Source organism: Orycteropus afer, unplaced genomic scaffold (assembly GCF_000298275.1).
Source record: "Orycteropus afer afer isolate SDZICR_OR568_19922 unplaced genomic scaffold, OryAfe1.0 scaffold00241, whole genome shotgun sequence".
Classification (NCBI taxonomy): domain Eukaryota; kingdom Metazoa; phylum Chordata; class Mammalia; order Tubulidentata; family Orycteropodidae; genus Orycteropus; species Orycteropus afer.
In genome coordinates, this window is record NW_006921828.1 from 3,236,838 (window position 1) to 3,253,043 (window position 16,206).

The 16,206-nt window shown below is 40.3% G+C and overlaps 1 protein-coding gene across 1 annotated transcript in view; it reads right to left on the bottom strand.

The window, feature by feature from the left end:
• IL5RA (interleukin 5 receptor subunit alpha) overlaps positions 1-16,206 on the bottom strand; it is a 42,988-nt gene that overhangs the window by 16,929 nt on the left and 9,853 nt on the right. The window contains exons 4-7 of the mRNA XM_007949169.1: positions 13,960-14,113; positions 13,697-13,884; positions 11,294-11,439; positions 8,224-8,362 (exon numbers count right to left, since the gene is read on the bottom strand). Coding sequence (XP_007947360.1) covers positions 8,224-8,362; positions 11,294-11,439; positions 13,697-13,884; positions 13,960-14,113 — 627 coding nt within the window. The remainder of the gene's footprint in view (positions 1-8,223; positions 8,363-11,293; positions 11,440-13,696; positions 13,885-13,959; positions 14,114-16,206) is intronic.

Consider the following 16,206-nt stretch of genomic DNA (forward strand, 5'->3'; position numbering starts at 1 on the left):
TAGGCAACATTCAGTTCTGCTGCACGTGTGGTTGCCATGAGTCAAAGCCAGCTTGGCAACAACTGACAATAGCAAAAATCTAATTTGAGCCCTTCCACAGTATTTCCCTTTCATCTTCCCTTCTCCTGGTGCTCTCCCTACTTCACCACAGCATGAGAATATAAGAAGAAAGAGCACAGAAGTGGGAGTCAGAGGGAGGGAGGGATGGAGCTACAGGAGCTCGGGTGATATACAGGGCAACCTGCAAAGTGAAGGAGATGAATCAGATGATCTCAAAGGCAGTTCTATGCCCTGCAGCTTTGGATTCTGGGTTCCAGGGGAAATGTACAGGGTTTCTTCACAAATAAGCCCATGAATGTCAAAGTGAAGAGAAAGCACAGAAGCAGCCTTATGGTGCCTTTACTTCCACCCCAGTCACTGCTCAAATTCTTGCATGCACATCCTGAATTTCTGCCTCAGCCTATTTTCATGAAACTCTTATTCTAGGATGTGTCACATTCCCCAGCTCAAATCATGAAGGAAAGTAAAAGCCAGGGTTTCCTTATAAGTAACTCATGATGGTGTTGAAGGTAGGCAGCAGTGCACTCCTGTCTGATCCATCTTAAAATGTGGTGAACATTTCTCTATAACCCTGGGCCAAGTACATTTACAGACCTTAAAGCACAAAACTCTCTTTCTGAAAAATATATTTAAAATCATAGCTAGAACCATCAGCACACAGATCCCAGTCTTCACATAATGCTGTTGGTGAGGTGAGGTCAAAACCAACTGTTCGATTGAGGGGCAGTTCCTGGGGTTGTGGGTAAGGCCAATGACCAACAATGACATAAGCCAGAAATAGGCACAGGGAGAGCTACATGACATACGCTTTCCCATGGAGAAGGACATAACCTAAGGAAAATTCATTTTCATAACTGCTTATTTCACACATAGCTTCTGAGTTTAATAGAAGGAAGAAAAGGAGATGATGAACTTCAGAAAACAAAAAGCTCTACTAAGAATAGGCATCATGGAACAAAACGTTTTGGTAAACAGGAGATGGCAAAGATAATAGAGGAACAGAAGATTCAGGAAGTTAAGAAAGCTTAAAAAGGAGAAAGACATGTAAAAAGTAAGAAGTTAGTTGTTAAGATAAGACAGAGAAGTCAGTTGAGGAAAGGCAGTTGAGAACGAGTACAGATAAAACAACTACTACTTCCATTTGAAAAAAATAAAGGTATTTCATGCTCTGGAAGAAGTAGGGCAGGGGGCCCATCTACAGCTCAGTTTAGGTCAGGCAAGTGTGTTCACTTGTTCACTGCCTCCCCTAACTACCGTCCCCTGTGCGACCTGACTCTCCAGGAACTGGGCCACTTGGAACTGGGCAACACCCCTGGCCTCCACCACCAGTTGCCATCGAGTTGACCCCAATTCATAATGACCCCATATGTGTTAGAGTAGAAATATGTTCCATAGGGTTTTCAGTGGCTAAATTTTTGAAGGTAGATTATCAGGCATTTCTTCCAAGGCACCTCTGGGTGGAGTGGAACCTCCAACCTTTCAGTTAGCATCCAAGTATGTTTACCATTGGTACCACCCAGGGAATCCTCTTGTTCCCTTAACTCATCAATCTAAATTACTCATCCAGTGTTTCTACCTTTATTAAAGAATCTTGGGCTGTAATGGGTTAATTAGTTAATTGAATCCATTTTAATTCACTAATAGGCTCATATGCCACCTGTTTGGAGAAATTATACCTTAACAACACATTTTGACCATTTGACATTTACTAAGTCATTTACCATCTCTGGGCCTTCACTTCCATAGGTTAAAATAGAAAGGGTGGACTTATACATAGACCAGGAGGCTGTTGTTCAAACAGAACAAGGGGATACTACATGATTTAAAATCAGGAAAGGAGTGCATCAGGGTTGTATCCTTTCACCATACTTATTCAATCTGTATGCTGGGCAAATAATCCATGAAGCTGGACTATATGAAGAACATGCCATCAAGACTGGAGGAAGACTCATTAACAACCTGAGATACACAGATGACACAACTTTGCTGAAAGTGAAAATGACTTGAAGCACTTATTATTGATGACAATTAAAGGCATCAGTCTGCAGTATGGACTACATCTCAACATAAAACAAAAATCCTCACACTGGGACCAATAAGCAGCATAATGACAAATGGCAAAAAGATTGAAGTTGTCAAAAACTTCACATCACTTGTTTCTATAATAAGCATCAATGGAAGCAACAGTTAAGAAATCAGATGACATATTGCACTGGGCAAATCTGCAGCAAAAGACTTATTTAAAGTGCTGAAGAGCAAATATGTCTCTTTGAAGACTGAGGTATGCCTAACCCAAGCTATGGTATTTTCAATCACCTCATATGCCTGTGAAAGCTGCACAAATGAATAGGAAGACCTAAGAAGAGTTGATGCTTTTGAGTTGTGTTGTCAAAGAATACTGAAAGTACCATGGACTGCTAAAAAAACCCAACAAATCTGCACTGGAGGAAGTGCAGCCCAAATGCTCTGTGAGAATGGCCAGAATTAGTCTCACCTACTTTGGTCATGTTGTCAGAAGGAATCATTCCTTGGAGAAGGATATCATGCTTGGTAAAGTGGAGGGTCAACAAAAAAGGACAAGGCCCTCAAGGAGATGGATTGACACAGTAGCCTCAATAATAGGCTCAGGTATAGCAAGGATTGTGAGGCTGGCACCAGACCGGGCAGTGCTTCATTCTGTTGTACATAAGGTTGCTGACTCAATGGCACCCAACAACAACAAGAAAGAGGTGGTATTTAAGTTGGGCCTCAAAGTAAAAATGGAAGGGGAGTGCTTCCGGTTGCCATTTAGAACACAAGGGATGAGAGGAGGAGTGTCTAAAGGAAATGAATATAGCAGCAAAATTGCCTGATAGACTGCAAGCTGACCATAATTATTGCCATCCCCTTGAGAGGCAAGGAAGAGCCATGCAAGACATCCCAGAGGGGCCAGGACTTTCTATTATGTTTATTAATCATCTTGATGAAAATAGAAAGTCTGCATTGATTAAATCCACTAATGATCCTTAACTGAGCAGGGGAGTAAATTCCAGAAACAATCAATTTATAAGGTGAGTAGTAATATTAATCAGCTCATCTTCATGAAAAGGGTGGCAGTAAATGAAATGAGATTTTCCATAGAAAATGGCAATGAGGTACACCTGGGGTGGGGAGACTCTAACACTCTCAGGCCCAAATGAGGAAGCTATTATTTAGGAAATAATGCTTGGAGAGCTTTAAAGTGGAGAGTGAGTGATAAATTAAAAACAAACTCAATATAAACTCTAATTACTGATTACAAGTTCAGTCTCTGCACTTTGGTGGTGGGGTGAGACAGTGTAAAATAAAAAACATGAATGGTGGAGCTGAAAAGAAAGCAGCTCTCTTTTTACAGGTGAGGAAACTAAGACCCAGAGAAGTCAGGTGTGACTGATGAGGTTAGATGAAGATTAAAGGCATTAGTCTTTAGCCAAACCCTGGCACACTAGTCACCACTATATCCTCTATACCAGGGGCAGGTGATGTTGATAAATCTTTCTGATGACCCATATTTAGCCTGAGAATCCTCCTCAATCCAGCACTGAGCAGTCTTCAATTATTTGGTTCACGAAATACTGTATTTTACCATCTCTGGTTGAGATAATCCACATGTCATACTGTAGGAGCCTATGTGTTGTTTTGATGTTGGAAGCTATGTTCCTGGTATTTTAGACATCAGCAGGGACACCATGGTGTACAGTGTTCAGCAGAGCTTCCAGACTAAGACTAGAAAGAAAGGCCTGGTGATCTACTTCTAAAAATTAGCCAATGAAAATGTACCAAATGTGAGTGCTCAACATGGTGGCATTGAAGAAGAGGAAGACATGGGAGGTACAGAAAACAAAGCTGAGCCCTTTTGCACATACAGTACTGTGTTGTCAGTCAAGGCAAACGTGGGTATATGGGTAGATAGATGGGTGGACAGGCTGAACTATTAGGTATGTCTATGAAGCAGGGAGTGTGCCCAAGACCATGTATAGGGTTGGCAGACAATGGTCCTATAAATGTATTTGTATGATCTGAATTCCCAGGTGTATAGTTGAGCTGCCAAGGGACAAGGTTGTAGTCACTTCTTGGTCACAGCCAGCTACCCAGAGGGAGTGAGCAGCTGAACCTGTGAACTCAGGACCATAGTCGCAGGGGACATCAAGCTCAATTGGCAGAACATACTACACAAAATATTGTTTCACCTCCTTCTTTGGTGAGTAGCAACTGGGATCTTAAAAGCTTGCAAGCAGCCATCTGGATGGAACAATGGGTCTCTCCTCATCCAGAGCAAAGAAGAATGAAGAAAAACAAAGATTCATGGAAACGATTAGTCCCAGCTACTGGTACACCATGCAATCTGCAGTCTGTACGACTATGAGACTAGAAGAACTAGATGATGCCCGGCTACCATTGTCAAACACTTGGAGGGGGATCTATGTAGGAGATCCTGGATAGAGAGGGAGAACAATGTGGAACAAAACTCAAAATCATTTGGAAAAAAAAAATGGCAGGAGAACCAGATTTGCTGGTCTGATAGAGCCTGGTGGAACCACTGAGACTATGGCCACTAGCTGCCCTTCAGGTCTGGAATTGAACCCACACCTGTAGCTTCCAGCCAAACAAAAGACAGGCATATGAGTTGAACATTTACCTGGGGTAGCTACACTCCTTGGAGAGAACAATCAGGGGAGAAAGAAGGGCTGCTTATGCACAGGGAGACAGCTCAGGGGGCAGGAGTGCATGGAGAGATGGACACAGGGAAGAGATAACTATTGGGAGGAAGTGGGAGGGGAGCTGCTGCATTGGAGTAAATCATAGTCAATGTCATGAGAAAAAGTGTATGTGAACTGTTGTATGGAAAGCAAATTTGCTCTGTAAACTTTCACCCAAATCACAATAATAATAGTAATAATAATAATAATAATAATAAAATTAGCAAATGAAAACTCTCTGGGTCAAACAATATTAATCTGATATAAAAATGTCAAAAGAGTAGACCATTCTCTAAAAAGGAAATCATGTTTTGTGAAATAGAAGGTCAAAAGCAACTGGAGAAAAGCTCAATGAGACTGATGTAATCGCCATGACAAAAGATTTAAACATGGCAATAATCATGAGGATGGCATAGGATCAGGCAACATTCCATTCTATTGTATATAAGGTCACCACGAGTTGGAGCTAACATGACATCAACTAACAACAATTTAGTCATAGAATTAGGCATCGGCAGAGCCATGGCTAAAACCTAGTTCTCCTAGTTTGTCTAAAGCTTCTTCCCCACTTCCTAAGCTCTAAACTCTCTACAGTCAACCCTGACATAATTTAAAAACTCAGACCCTCATAAGCAGACATGGATCATTAGCCCAGAATCTGGCCTTGGTTTCAAGCTCCATTGTGTTGGTCTGAAGCAACTTGCACGGCATTAAAAAAGTAGAGACTGTATATGTAGTAACATTGAGAAGACACTTAGAAATATTAATATTTTGTCACTAACAAGACTTGTGCCCTTGAAGATTAGTATAAAGTGTTTAAAAAGAAAATACACTGAATGTAAGTAATAAAAGTTAAGCTTCTGCCATAGGAATTTGATAACATTAATAATCCTGCTGAAAGTTCCCTGGGACTGAGTAATATTTCTTCTATTGGCTTCCCTATGAGTAGAGTGCATTTTATTTGTGCAGATGAAGCATTGTTGAGGGAGGCCCTGTGCATGCTGGATCAATTTAATCAGGTTGGGGTATCAACCTAGGACAAGAGGAGGAAGGGGAAGATTGGCCTCAGTAGAATTATGAAGTTGGTTCATTCTCAGTTCCTTTTTCCCTCGTTTCAGTTCTCTCTCCCCAGGAAGGCTCATGCTATTCTTCTGAGTTACAGTCGAGTGATATCAAGGCCAACCCCTAAAGCTACTCTGGTCATGTGTTGTACAACTCTAAGGGGTGCCACTACCCCTTGGATACTCAGCAACTTAGCATGACAAAGCCCCCTTAATGTTCAGAAAAGTTCTCCATTTCCAGTCCTTTCCTCACCTTTCCCAGTCTTCTATGGAAGCCTGATACGTGCCTGATCTGACTTACATCCACATGGGCTAATAGGTCACTGTCCAGGAATTTCCTGAAGACTCCATAGCCTAAGTATATGAATTAAATAATAGAAAATTTTAGCACATGACTAAAAGAAGTCTCTCAAGTACACTCTTCAGATGGTCATTAGATACCCCATTGGAGGAAACTCTGGTTAGAATCAAACCTTTAACACTCAGTTAGCAGCTGAGGTCATTAATCATTTTCACCACTCATGGACTCCAATATGTGACAAGACTAGTGCTAAACTTGGAATTTCAGACTCTAGTGTTCTTTGACTTCTTAAGCTTTTGTAGACATAATGCAATACTTAATCACATATGTCTCTATCCCCAGGCTGCCTGCATACACACAAGACACACTTTTTATTTTTTAACTGTCCCCTTTTCTCATAAAATGCTGATGTTCTCTTGCCCAAGACACCTAGATAACAATAAACACAAGGCATGAATATTCTATCTTCAAGTGCCAGGCCACATCTCTAGACTAGGGGATGTCATCTGGCCCAAGGTAAGGTCAGAAACGCCCTTTCATCCAGGGCCTTCACAGATTCAACTGGTGAATAACTACCTTACTTGACAAGTAAACTAGTCAATTTGGTCATAAACAAAATCTGTTTCAGAACCAACACAGGAAGCCCAGGTGACTCCCAGTTGTTTGTACATGTAGTAATACTGGATATGAAATATTAGATATGAAGGCCTAGGGGTGGATCCAGACTTTGTGGACCATGAAACTATTTTAGAATCTTCTTTAAGAACAGAAAACTATGAATGCAAATGCAAAATTAGGTCAAGGAAAATTATAGAGATGAAGACTAGATAGTGATTTCCAGGGTTAGGGATAGATGGTGAGGGAGGGAGGGGAAGTGGTGGCAGATGTGGTTTAAGAGGACAACACAAGAGATCCTTGTGGAGATGGAGCTGTTCTGTATCTTGACTGTGGTGGTTAATACAGGAACCTTCACATTTAACAAAATTGCTTAGAACTGAGTAGACATGCATACACCCAAATCAGTACATGTAAAACTGATGATATCTAGCTAAGATTAGTAGATTATATCAATGCTAATTTTCTGGTTATGATATTGTACTATACTCTTGCAAGATGTTTTCCTTGGGCAAATGAGGTGAAAGGTGCTCAGGATCTCTGTGTATCATTTCTTACAACAGCATGTGTTGCTGCAATTAATACCAAAAAAGTTCTTTAAAATTGGGTAGATGTAGAAACAATATCTGGGGAGAAAAGCTGGGTAAAGGACCTTGTAAGGGCTAGTGCTAGTAAGAGTTGGATCCTTAAAATGCATTGGCTTACAAGGGGCAAGGTTATGGTCATTGCTTGGTCACAGCCAGCTACCCAGAGGGACCGAGTAGTTGATCCTGCGGGCTTGGGACCATAGTCGCAGGGGACATCAAGCTCAATTGGCATAACATACTATACAAAACATTGTTCCACCTACTACTTTGGCAAGTAGCGACTGGGACCTTAAAAGCTAGGAAGCTGCCATCTAGATGTAACAACGGGTCTCTCCTCGTCAAGAAGAAAGAAGAAAACCAAAATTAATGGAAACAATCAGTCCTAGCGACTGGTACACCATCCGATCTGCAACCTATACAACTATGAGACCAGAAGAACTAGAACATAGGAGACTAATGCATGAGGGAGCTGTGCAGTTTGCAAACGTGTGTGTGTGTGTGTGATATGTGCGTTATCTCTGTAAAAATAACGGTTGACCTACAGAAGATGAAGCATGGCAGAGATGTGAAACAATTTTGAGACCTGTGACTGAGTTTGCATATTTTCCAGGATTACCTCTTTTAACCATCAGTAAGGTAATTTGTCACCAAATGGTGTAAATAGTTTGCAGTCGACTGGTAACCTAAAGATTGGCAGTTCCAGCGTATCCAGCAACAGCACAGAAGAAAGATCTGGCACTTTGTTTCCATTTCGAGTACAGCCAAGAAAATCCTATGGAGAAGTTCTACTCTACAACACATAGGGCTGCCATGAGTCAAAATCACCTTCACAGCACCCAGTAACAAGATAGTTTGCCTCAGGATAAGTGTGAGATACTCACCCACATAAATAGGTTGACTCCACTCACTCCAGTGTCCCTTTTCCCTGCATGCAAAGTTCACTTCTGCTCTCACTTGAACTGAATACTTAGAAGTAACATCAATTATCAAGATGAATGCATTGGTCATTATTCTTTCTGTCTAAATGGAAAGAAATTAGCATCATAAGAATCTGTAGAGACACAATTTACATTATGCTAATTATCACAATGGGAAGTCCTATTAGGTAATGTGGCTCACTGGTCAGCAATCAATTTAAAATCAATAGGACACATATTGATCAGTTTAGACTGCTTCAATATGACTGTGTTGACAAGTCATCCTTCAGGAAAAAGCTATTCAGTGACCAAAATAGATACTGGTCAATTGTAAGACACAGATGGTCCCTATGGGCTTAACTGATGTTTCCAAATTGAAAGGCTGGAGCAGCAGTTAGCAGAATGTATCATCCTCCTCACTTCGTCCCTCCATCTTCTCTTGTCCTATTATTAAAGAGTATTATCACGTGGTTCCTGTCATACTCAGCACAGGTTACGAACCACAGTCTGCAGACCAAATCCCACCAGCTGCCTGATTTTGTAAGGCCAGCAAACTAAAAATGATTTCTACATGTTTAAATAGTTGGAACAAAATCAAAACAAGAATATTATTTCATGACACATGAAAATGACTTGGAAAGCAAATTTCAGTGTCCACAATAAGGTATTATTGGAATACAGCTTTACATATTGCATTGCATTATTGTCTATGACTGTTTTCCCTCTACTATGGTAGAGTTGAATAGTTGCAGCAGAAACCATATGGCCTACTAAACCTATAATATTTCCTATCTTGCCCCTTTCAAAAAACATTTGCTGACTCTTGATATTCAGGGGAGTCTCAAACAACCAGAGACAGAAGTGGTGTGAGGGGCAGCATGGGAAATGGAAAGAGCTCAGACTTTAGGAAGGGTGGGATTGGAATCCTAGTTCTGCTTCCAATTATGGTAAGTCCCTTGACTTTCCTGTCTGTGAAATAGGGTAAAAATATCTAACCCATGGATCAGTAAGTTAAATGAAATTACCTTTGTAAACCCCAAACTTAAGGATATATGTAAAATCAGTAGGACACATATTAGGTTGAATCCTATGGAAAATTGACAGTATTCAATATTTTGATCTTTAAAACAGCAATTTTGGATGGTTCAACTTAATGATGTATGTTCAGTCAGTGCTAGTTGGCCACAGACAACTTAGGCTAACATTGCCCAGCATTGAATCTTGACTGTTTTCTCACAAATGGGCCCTTGTCCTATATTACCTCTGCTAGCTGGTAAAACAATGATCCAGCCTACTCCCTGTATCCCAAACCAGGGATGTGTCTCTGATACATGCATCATACATATACCCTGCGTAAGTGTCTCCCTCTGTCCCTCATCCCCATCCCAAGGTCACTGCCTATTTTGGCTCTTATCATCTTTTGTTTGGGCTATTATAGCAGTCATTAAGTGATAAGTGATATCCTCCTGTCCACCCACATCCAGTTTCTACACTGCTACCAAAATTATTCTTCTGTTCTTCAGATGTGGTCATGTTTCTTGCTTAAAATCCTTAAAACCCTTTGATGGCATACATACCTATGGTCATGGCTTTTCAAAAAGAAACCCATTTCTTTTCCTAACAAAGTCTTACAAGGTTACTCTGGGAGAAGTTGGGATCTGAAGCCTAAGGTTATGATTCCCATGTTGGCCATTTGACTCAAGGAACCATGCTTTCTCAGACTCCTGCCACTCAGAATGTGGTGGCTGGACTGGTATGGGTTGGGAACTATGTATTACTGGTCTACAGCAAGATATATACAGAAATGGAAACTACTGTTTAGAAACATTGCTAGAACAGTGACATTGCCAGGATATCAAGCTCATGATCGGTGAGTAGGCTTTGTATTTTACACGTCTTTGGTTACACTTCATTTTCCTAGCAAATCATTTTAACTGTATTTTATGAAAGTGCTAATCCATAGTGGATTAGATAGTTTAAAACAACAACAGACAGTCCTTTGCCACAGAGAGGTGGAAAAGGATTGGCTGGGAACATCTTTTCCCTGTTCTCTCACCAGGCAAATTTCTAGTCATCCTTCATTTTCTACACAATTCCTCTCTGTTGTTGTTGTTGTTGTTGTTGTTGTTGTTATGTGCTGTCGAGTCGGACCCGACTCATAGCGACCTCTCCTTGGGTTTCCGAGGCAGTATCACTACGGAAGTAGATTGCCCCATCTTCCTTTCGAGGAGTGGCTGGTGGGTTTAAACTGCCAGCCTTCTGGTTAGCAGTCAAGTGTCTTAGCCACTATGCTACCAGAGCTCCTTTTCTACACAATTTTCTACACAATTCCTCTCTGTACAGACCCCCAACTGGTTACTTTGCCTATCCCTTCCTTTGTGCCTCCATTAGGAGAGCAACTCTGGGCGTGTCCACTAAACTAGGCCCTCAGTAGGAGAAACAGCATCTTGTTTATCTTCGTATCTCCCAACACTTGCCACAAAATAGCCAACTGATTAAAAATGTGTTGAATAGAATTGAATTTGTTTCACCTGCTATGAGTAAGACAATATGTGTTCCTGTATTAAAACACTGAGTTTGAATCCTGACAGTCCTATTTTTTCTAGCTTTGTGACCTTGGGCAAATTGCTTAACCACCTCGTTCCTCAATTTTCTGGATCTCTAGACGTTTAAAATGGAAATTATACTTATGTAATAGAATTACTATGAGGTTTGAATAAACAAATAAAGCAAGACATATACTTGATGTTCAGTAAATATTGGCTCTCTTTACAGTTGTTTTCCTCTTAAACTCTTTGTCTATTAGTGCTAATGACTTTTTTTTCCGAGTCCTTTACATATTTTCATTCCAAGATATGTCATCTCAAGACATAAGGCCAGTAATGTTTGGTTTATTTTCTTAACACCTGAATGGATGTGAATTCACTCTGACCTTAATCATACCAAGCTATAACCAGAGTACTCATTAAAGATAATTTTTTTAAATGCTTCTAGAATGCATATCATTGAACATTGATATGATCTGAGGAATTACCTGAATATAATCTTTTCTTATGTTGTAAATCTTAACTTCATAATGAAAACAGTGGGTTGGAAAAGTGGAAACTGGTTTCTTCCATTGGATAGAGAGACAATTTCCTTCAGTCTCTGCTGTGACATTCATTGGAGGGTTTATTTGGTCTAGGGTAGAGAATGAGAGATCAGTGACTTTTTGGAGAATCAGTGATAACAAGTGATGAGTCCAATCTATCTACATTTCTTAATGCATTTCTAGGATATGATCATCTCAGGTTTACTATCAGGTCTTAATCAACTGATCTCTAAGCCACAGGAAGCTGGTGGCCTCCAATATGACTTCTTTTTTGTAGCACTGAAGAAAAAGAGATTCCTCCTGTAAACATTAAGAATTCCTACTCTAAATGTGAAATGAGTGGTTAAATTCCTCCCCCCATCAGCTCATTGCTGACACAAACCATCACTGGATGAACCCAAGGGTCAAATGACAATGGAAAGAATATTGACCTAGAGTGCCCAACCCTGGCTCTCTCTATTTGCCAGCAGGTATGCAGCACTGGGCAAATCACTTCCTCTTTCTGGGCTTGTTTTTCTTTCATTTTGTTTTATGTACCTTTTGTTTTTTTTTTGTGGAGGGAGTATGAAACAGCAGTTGTCTCTTGCATAAAAAGCATGAACTGGGCTTTATCTTTACTTGGGAGCTTTGGTAGCATAGTGCCTAAGGCATTTGACTGCTACCCAGAAGGGTGGAGGTTCAAACCCACCAGCCACTCCTCAGAAGGAAGATTGGGCAATCTATTTCTGTAGAGAATACCACCTCAGAAACCCAAGGAGAGGTTGCTGTGACTCAGAAATGACTCAATGGCAATGAGTTGTTTTTCTTTTAAAATATACTATTGAAGAGAATTGCATATCCTCTTTTGTAAGTGTGTGATGTGATTCTGTAAAGTTACACTCTGTTTAATATAGATATTTCATAGACTAAATCATATCCTTCAGATAATATTTAGCGTATTTTTTGAAAACTTAAGCCATCACTGTTAAAAGGACTATACAGTTATTATTGCCTTTGATTCTCACAAAAGTCCTATTGTTGTTGTTAACTGTCACCAAGTTAATTTCAATTCATGGTGACTTCATGTGTTACAGAGTAGAATTTCTCCAAAGGATTTTCTTGGCTATAATCTTAATGGAAACAGATTGCTAGTCCTTTTCTTCTATACTACTGATAGGTAGGTTTGAACTGCCTAGCTGTAGGTTAACAATCAAGTGAAACCAATTAATCCCCATTTTGTAGACCAGAAGACTGAGCCAAAGTAAGGTGATCAGCTTGTCTAAGGTCACTCAGTAGTCAGTGGAAGAGGCAGGATTCAAATCTAGGCAGCCTGGCTCCATAGCCCATACTAATAACTACACTTCCCCTGCTCCTGCCCCACTGAAGTTTCGCTAATAACTGAGAAGGCTGTGTGCTGAGTTTCTTTAATAGAAGTATCTAGGATGAGAAGAATATCTTGTATTTTGAGAATTGATAAGAATCAAACCTTGAGAAGAATGTTCAGATCTGAGAATCACATGCTGATAGAGACATTCTAATTTGAGAATGTCCAGAGGAGACGGGTCAGAAGAGAACATGAGAGGAAGTTTAGCTTGGGGAAGAGGAGCTTCAAGATTGAAAATACAGCTGCCTTTGGATAGTTGTGGGACCGTTTTATGGCAAAAGCAATCAGAATTGTTTGATGTGGTTCCTCTAGACCACATGGGCAGAAATGTCAGGAAATAGAGCTGCTTCAAGATGAAATGAGCTCTGTTAAGGAGTGAATTTACTCCCTTTGGTATAGCAGTTCTCAACCGGGGGTTATTTTGCCCATGATAAGGGGCATTTGGAAATGTCTAGAGACATATTTGGTTGTCACAACTGGGGACTACTGGCACCTACTAGCTAGAGGCCAAGGATACTGCTAAATATACAACAATGCACAAGACCGAATCCTTCCCCCACAATTCAGAATTATCCAGCTGAAAACACGAGCAGTACTGAAAGCAGTCACTAAGTGGCATAAACAGTTAAGCACATGGCTATTAACCAAAAGGTTGGCAGTTCAAACCCACAAGAGGCACCTCAGAAGAAAGACCTGGCATCTGCTTTCAAAAGGTCACAGCTATGAAAACCCTGTGGAGTGCAGTTCTACTCTGCATCCATGGGGTTGCTATGGGTCAGAGTTGACCCAACTGGCTTGGTTTGATTTGGTTGGACATTTAACTACTTCTCTGATGCTAAGTGACCTTCTAGCTGGGAAATCGCTGAGAAAGATTACCCCAGCATCAGAGAAGTAGTTAACTGAGGTGATATTTACAGCCCCTTTCAATGCTGAGAGTCTATGAGTCAGTTATTTTAACCTTGGGTAATATAAGCCTATCTTACCAATGGCATGAAGATCAAACAGTTGATCAAATGGTTTGATTGCAGCATGCTTACTTGAGCCATTAACATGCACTGCAAGCCTGTCTCGCCCATAAAAATTGATAAAAGTCCTTGGAAACCAGCATGCAATATTCCTCTTCAATATGTCTTTGCTATATTCTTGGCATTCTTCAGTCCAAGAGCCATACCTGAATTGGAACACTCATAAGTTTTATAAGGCTGGAGGAAACAATCCATTTGCGTAAGTAAAGATAAGTACAAACCTATAGTAGAGGAAATACTGCGTATCCTCAGGGGCATCCTGGCCAACAAACCAGGTGCAGTGAAGAGACACTTGGTACGGGCTTAAATGGGTATAATTATTTGCTGCTGTGTTTGTGGTACAAGTTAAATTCACAATTGAAGTTCCGGGAGACCCTAAATGGTAAAAAGCGAAAAGAAAAGAAAAACAAATGTTGCACTTACTTTGTACTTCTTTTGAAACTGTACTGATTGTGAATATCTTAACCATCACCAAAGAACCATTAGTCATCACTTACTACAAACAGAAACCTGCTATTTGCCAAGAGCCAACTTACTGGGGAAATAAAGCTAGGATTACAATGCCTTATTCTGATCTCAAAGAGCTTCCCAGCTACTTCGGATAGGGGATTTCATGTGTGACATTCATCTATGAAGTTCGAGAATAGTACAGTGTGTTGCTATACTTAAAAAAAAAAAAAAAAAACTTAAAGCTTGGTATCCAGCAATCTCAGTGTTCTAATGCCACATCTGCCATTAACTGAAATCTTGAGCCCTTACAAACTTTAAGCCTCAGTTTTTTCACTATAAACAAGAGGATTGGTTGAGGAAGGTCTCCATGCCACTTTCCATATTAGAATTGTATGATAAATTGTATGATTCTAGCGTGAAGTTGTATCCAGATGTTTCATGAATAACATAGATGGCTGCTCAGAAGAAAATGAGTTTTGGCAACCCTGTAAAATAATACATGATATTGGAGGCTCAGAGAATATTAGCACACTATAACCCTTTATAATATTCTGGGATTTTAAGGTAATCTTGAAATTTAAAACAGAACTTTTGTTCTTTCCGAGCATTTCCTGAAATTATTTGACTGGAAAGCCTTGTTTTCATTTGAAACCCTTTTGTCACCATTTTAATTTTTGTTCTTCAGAACATTGTGGGAAGTACTGGCCTGGTTGTAGTTGCTCAGAGGAGGGAAAAGCATTTGGGGCTTGGGGTCAGGAAGGAACATACCAAAGTGGGAGCATTTAGCCTCAGTTTTGAAAAATAGTCTCTTTTCAGTTTCATTCAAGTTGGTTGTAGGATCATGCTAGGGTTGGAGGGGGGAGGGTGATGGAAGGGATCCCTCTGATGGAGCCAAAAAGAGTAGCATTGTCAGTAGAGAAGTTAGAGACAATATGAAAACAAAAAACTGACTAAAAGTCAGTTTGCTTTGTATTATCACTCTGTGTGTGTGTGTGTGTGTACACTTGTCCATTCACTAAATCACTGGATGATCCATGCCCAAGTGCAGTTTAGAGTTCCTGAAGTCTGATTTTCTTAGTTATCTTCCAAGAAATTACTTGGTGTTCACTCAGTTGAGCTCTAGGTAGAAATAATGAATTTTTTTTTTAGTGTGAACCTATACTGGAGTGCACAGAGAATAATTAGAACTACAGACATAATGTGCAGAAAGGTACATTGTAAGTATAATTCAGTCATTTATTATAGAGAGCAGGTAAAATGGCTTAATAAAAGACACGATGACTTATATTTGTGATCTTGTGTCTACTATGGGTGAGTCTCTATACCTACGATTAAGGCCATTGTGAATTAGCTGCTTTACGATATAGACAACATATTACAACACGAGTGTGAGTGGGAAGGCATTTCCAATGCTGTTCTTGGTTACTGACACAATTCAGGAGGCAAAATCAGCTAGTTGTGACAAGAGAATGGTTTTAAAATTACCTGTGGGCCACATCAGGATCTGATGGTTTGCCTCTCTTTTCCTTCCATGTGTGTGTTTGTGTGTTTAATTGGAAGTATCACTATTTTCAAGAATCAGAAATGCTAACATTATTTTACTGGAGACCAATACAGAAGATGGGATGTTATCCTCTTTCCTTAAGGCTTTTTGGTTGTTCAGTTTCATAGCTTTTGTGAACTATCTCAGCAACAGCATTTTGTTTGAGAATCACAGCATTAAAAAAAAAATCCACACCCAACCACATGAAGGCTTACTACAGCTAATGTATGCTATGATGGATGCTACAACGCATGAGACATTGCTTTGACACCCAAGCAGAGTATTGTTGTTGTAGTTGTTCTGTGCTGTGGAGTCGGACCCGACTCATAGCGACCCCTCTTTGGGTTTTTGAGGCAGTATCATTGCAGAAGTAGATTGCCCCATCTTCCGAGGAGTGGCTGGTGGGTTTGAACCGCCAGCCTTCTGGTTAGCAGTATGGCTGTAATGTTGTTGTTGTTATGTGCCGTCGAGTCGG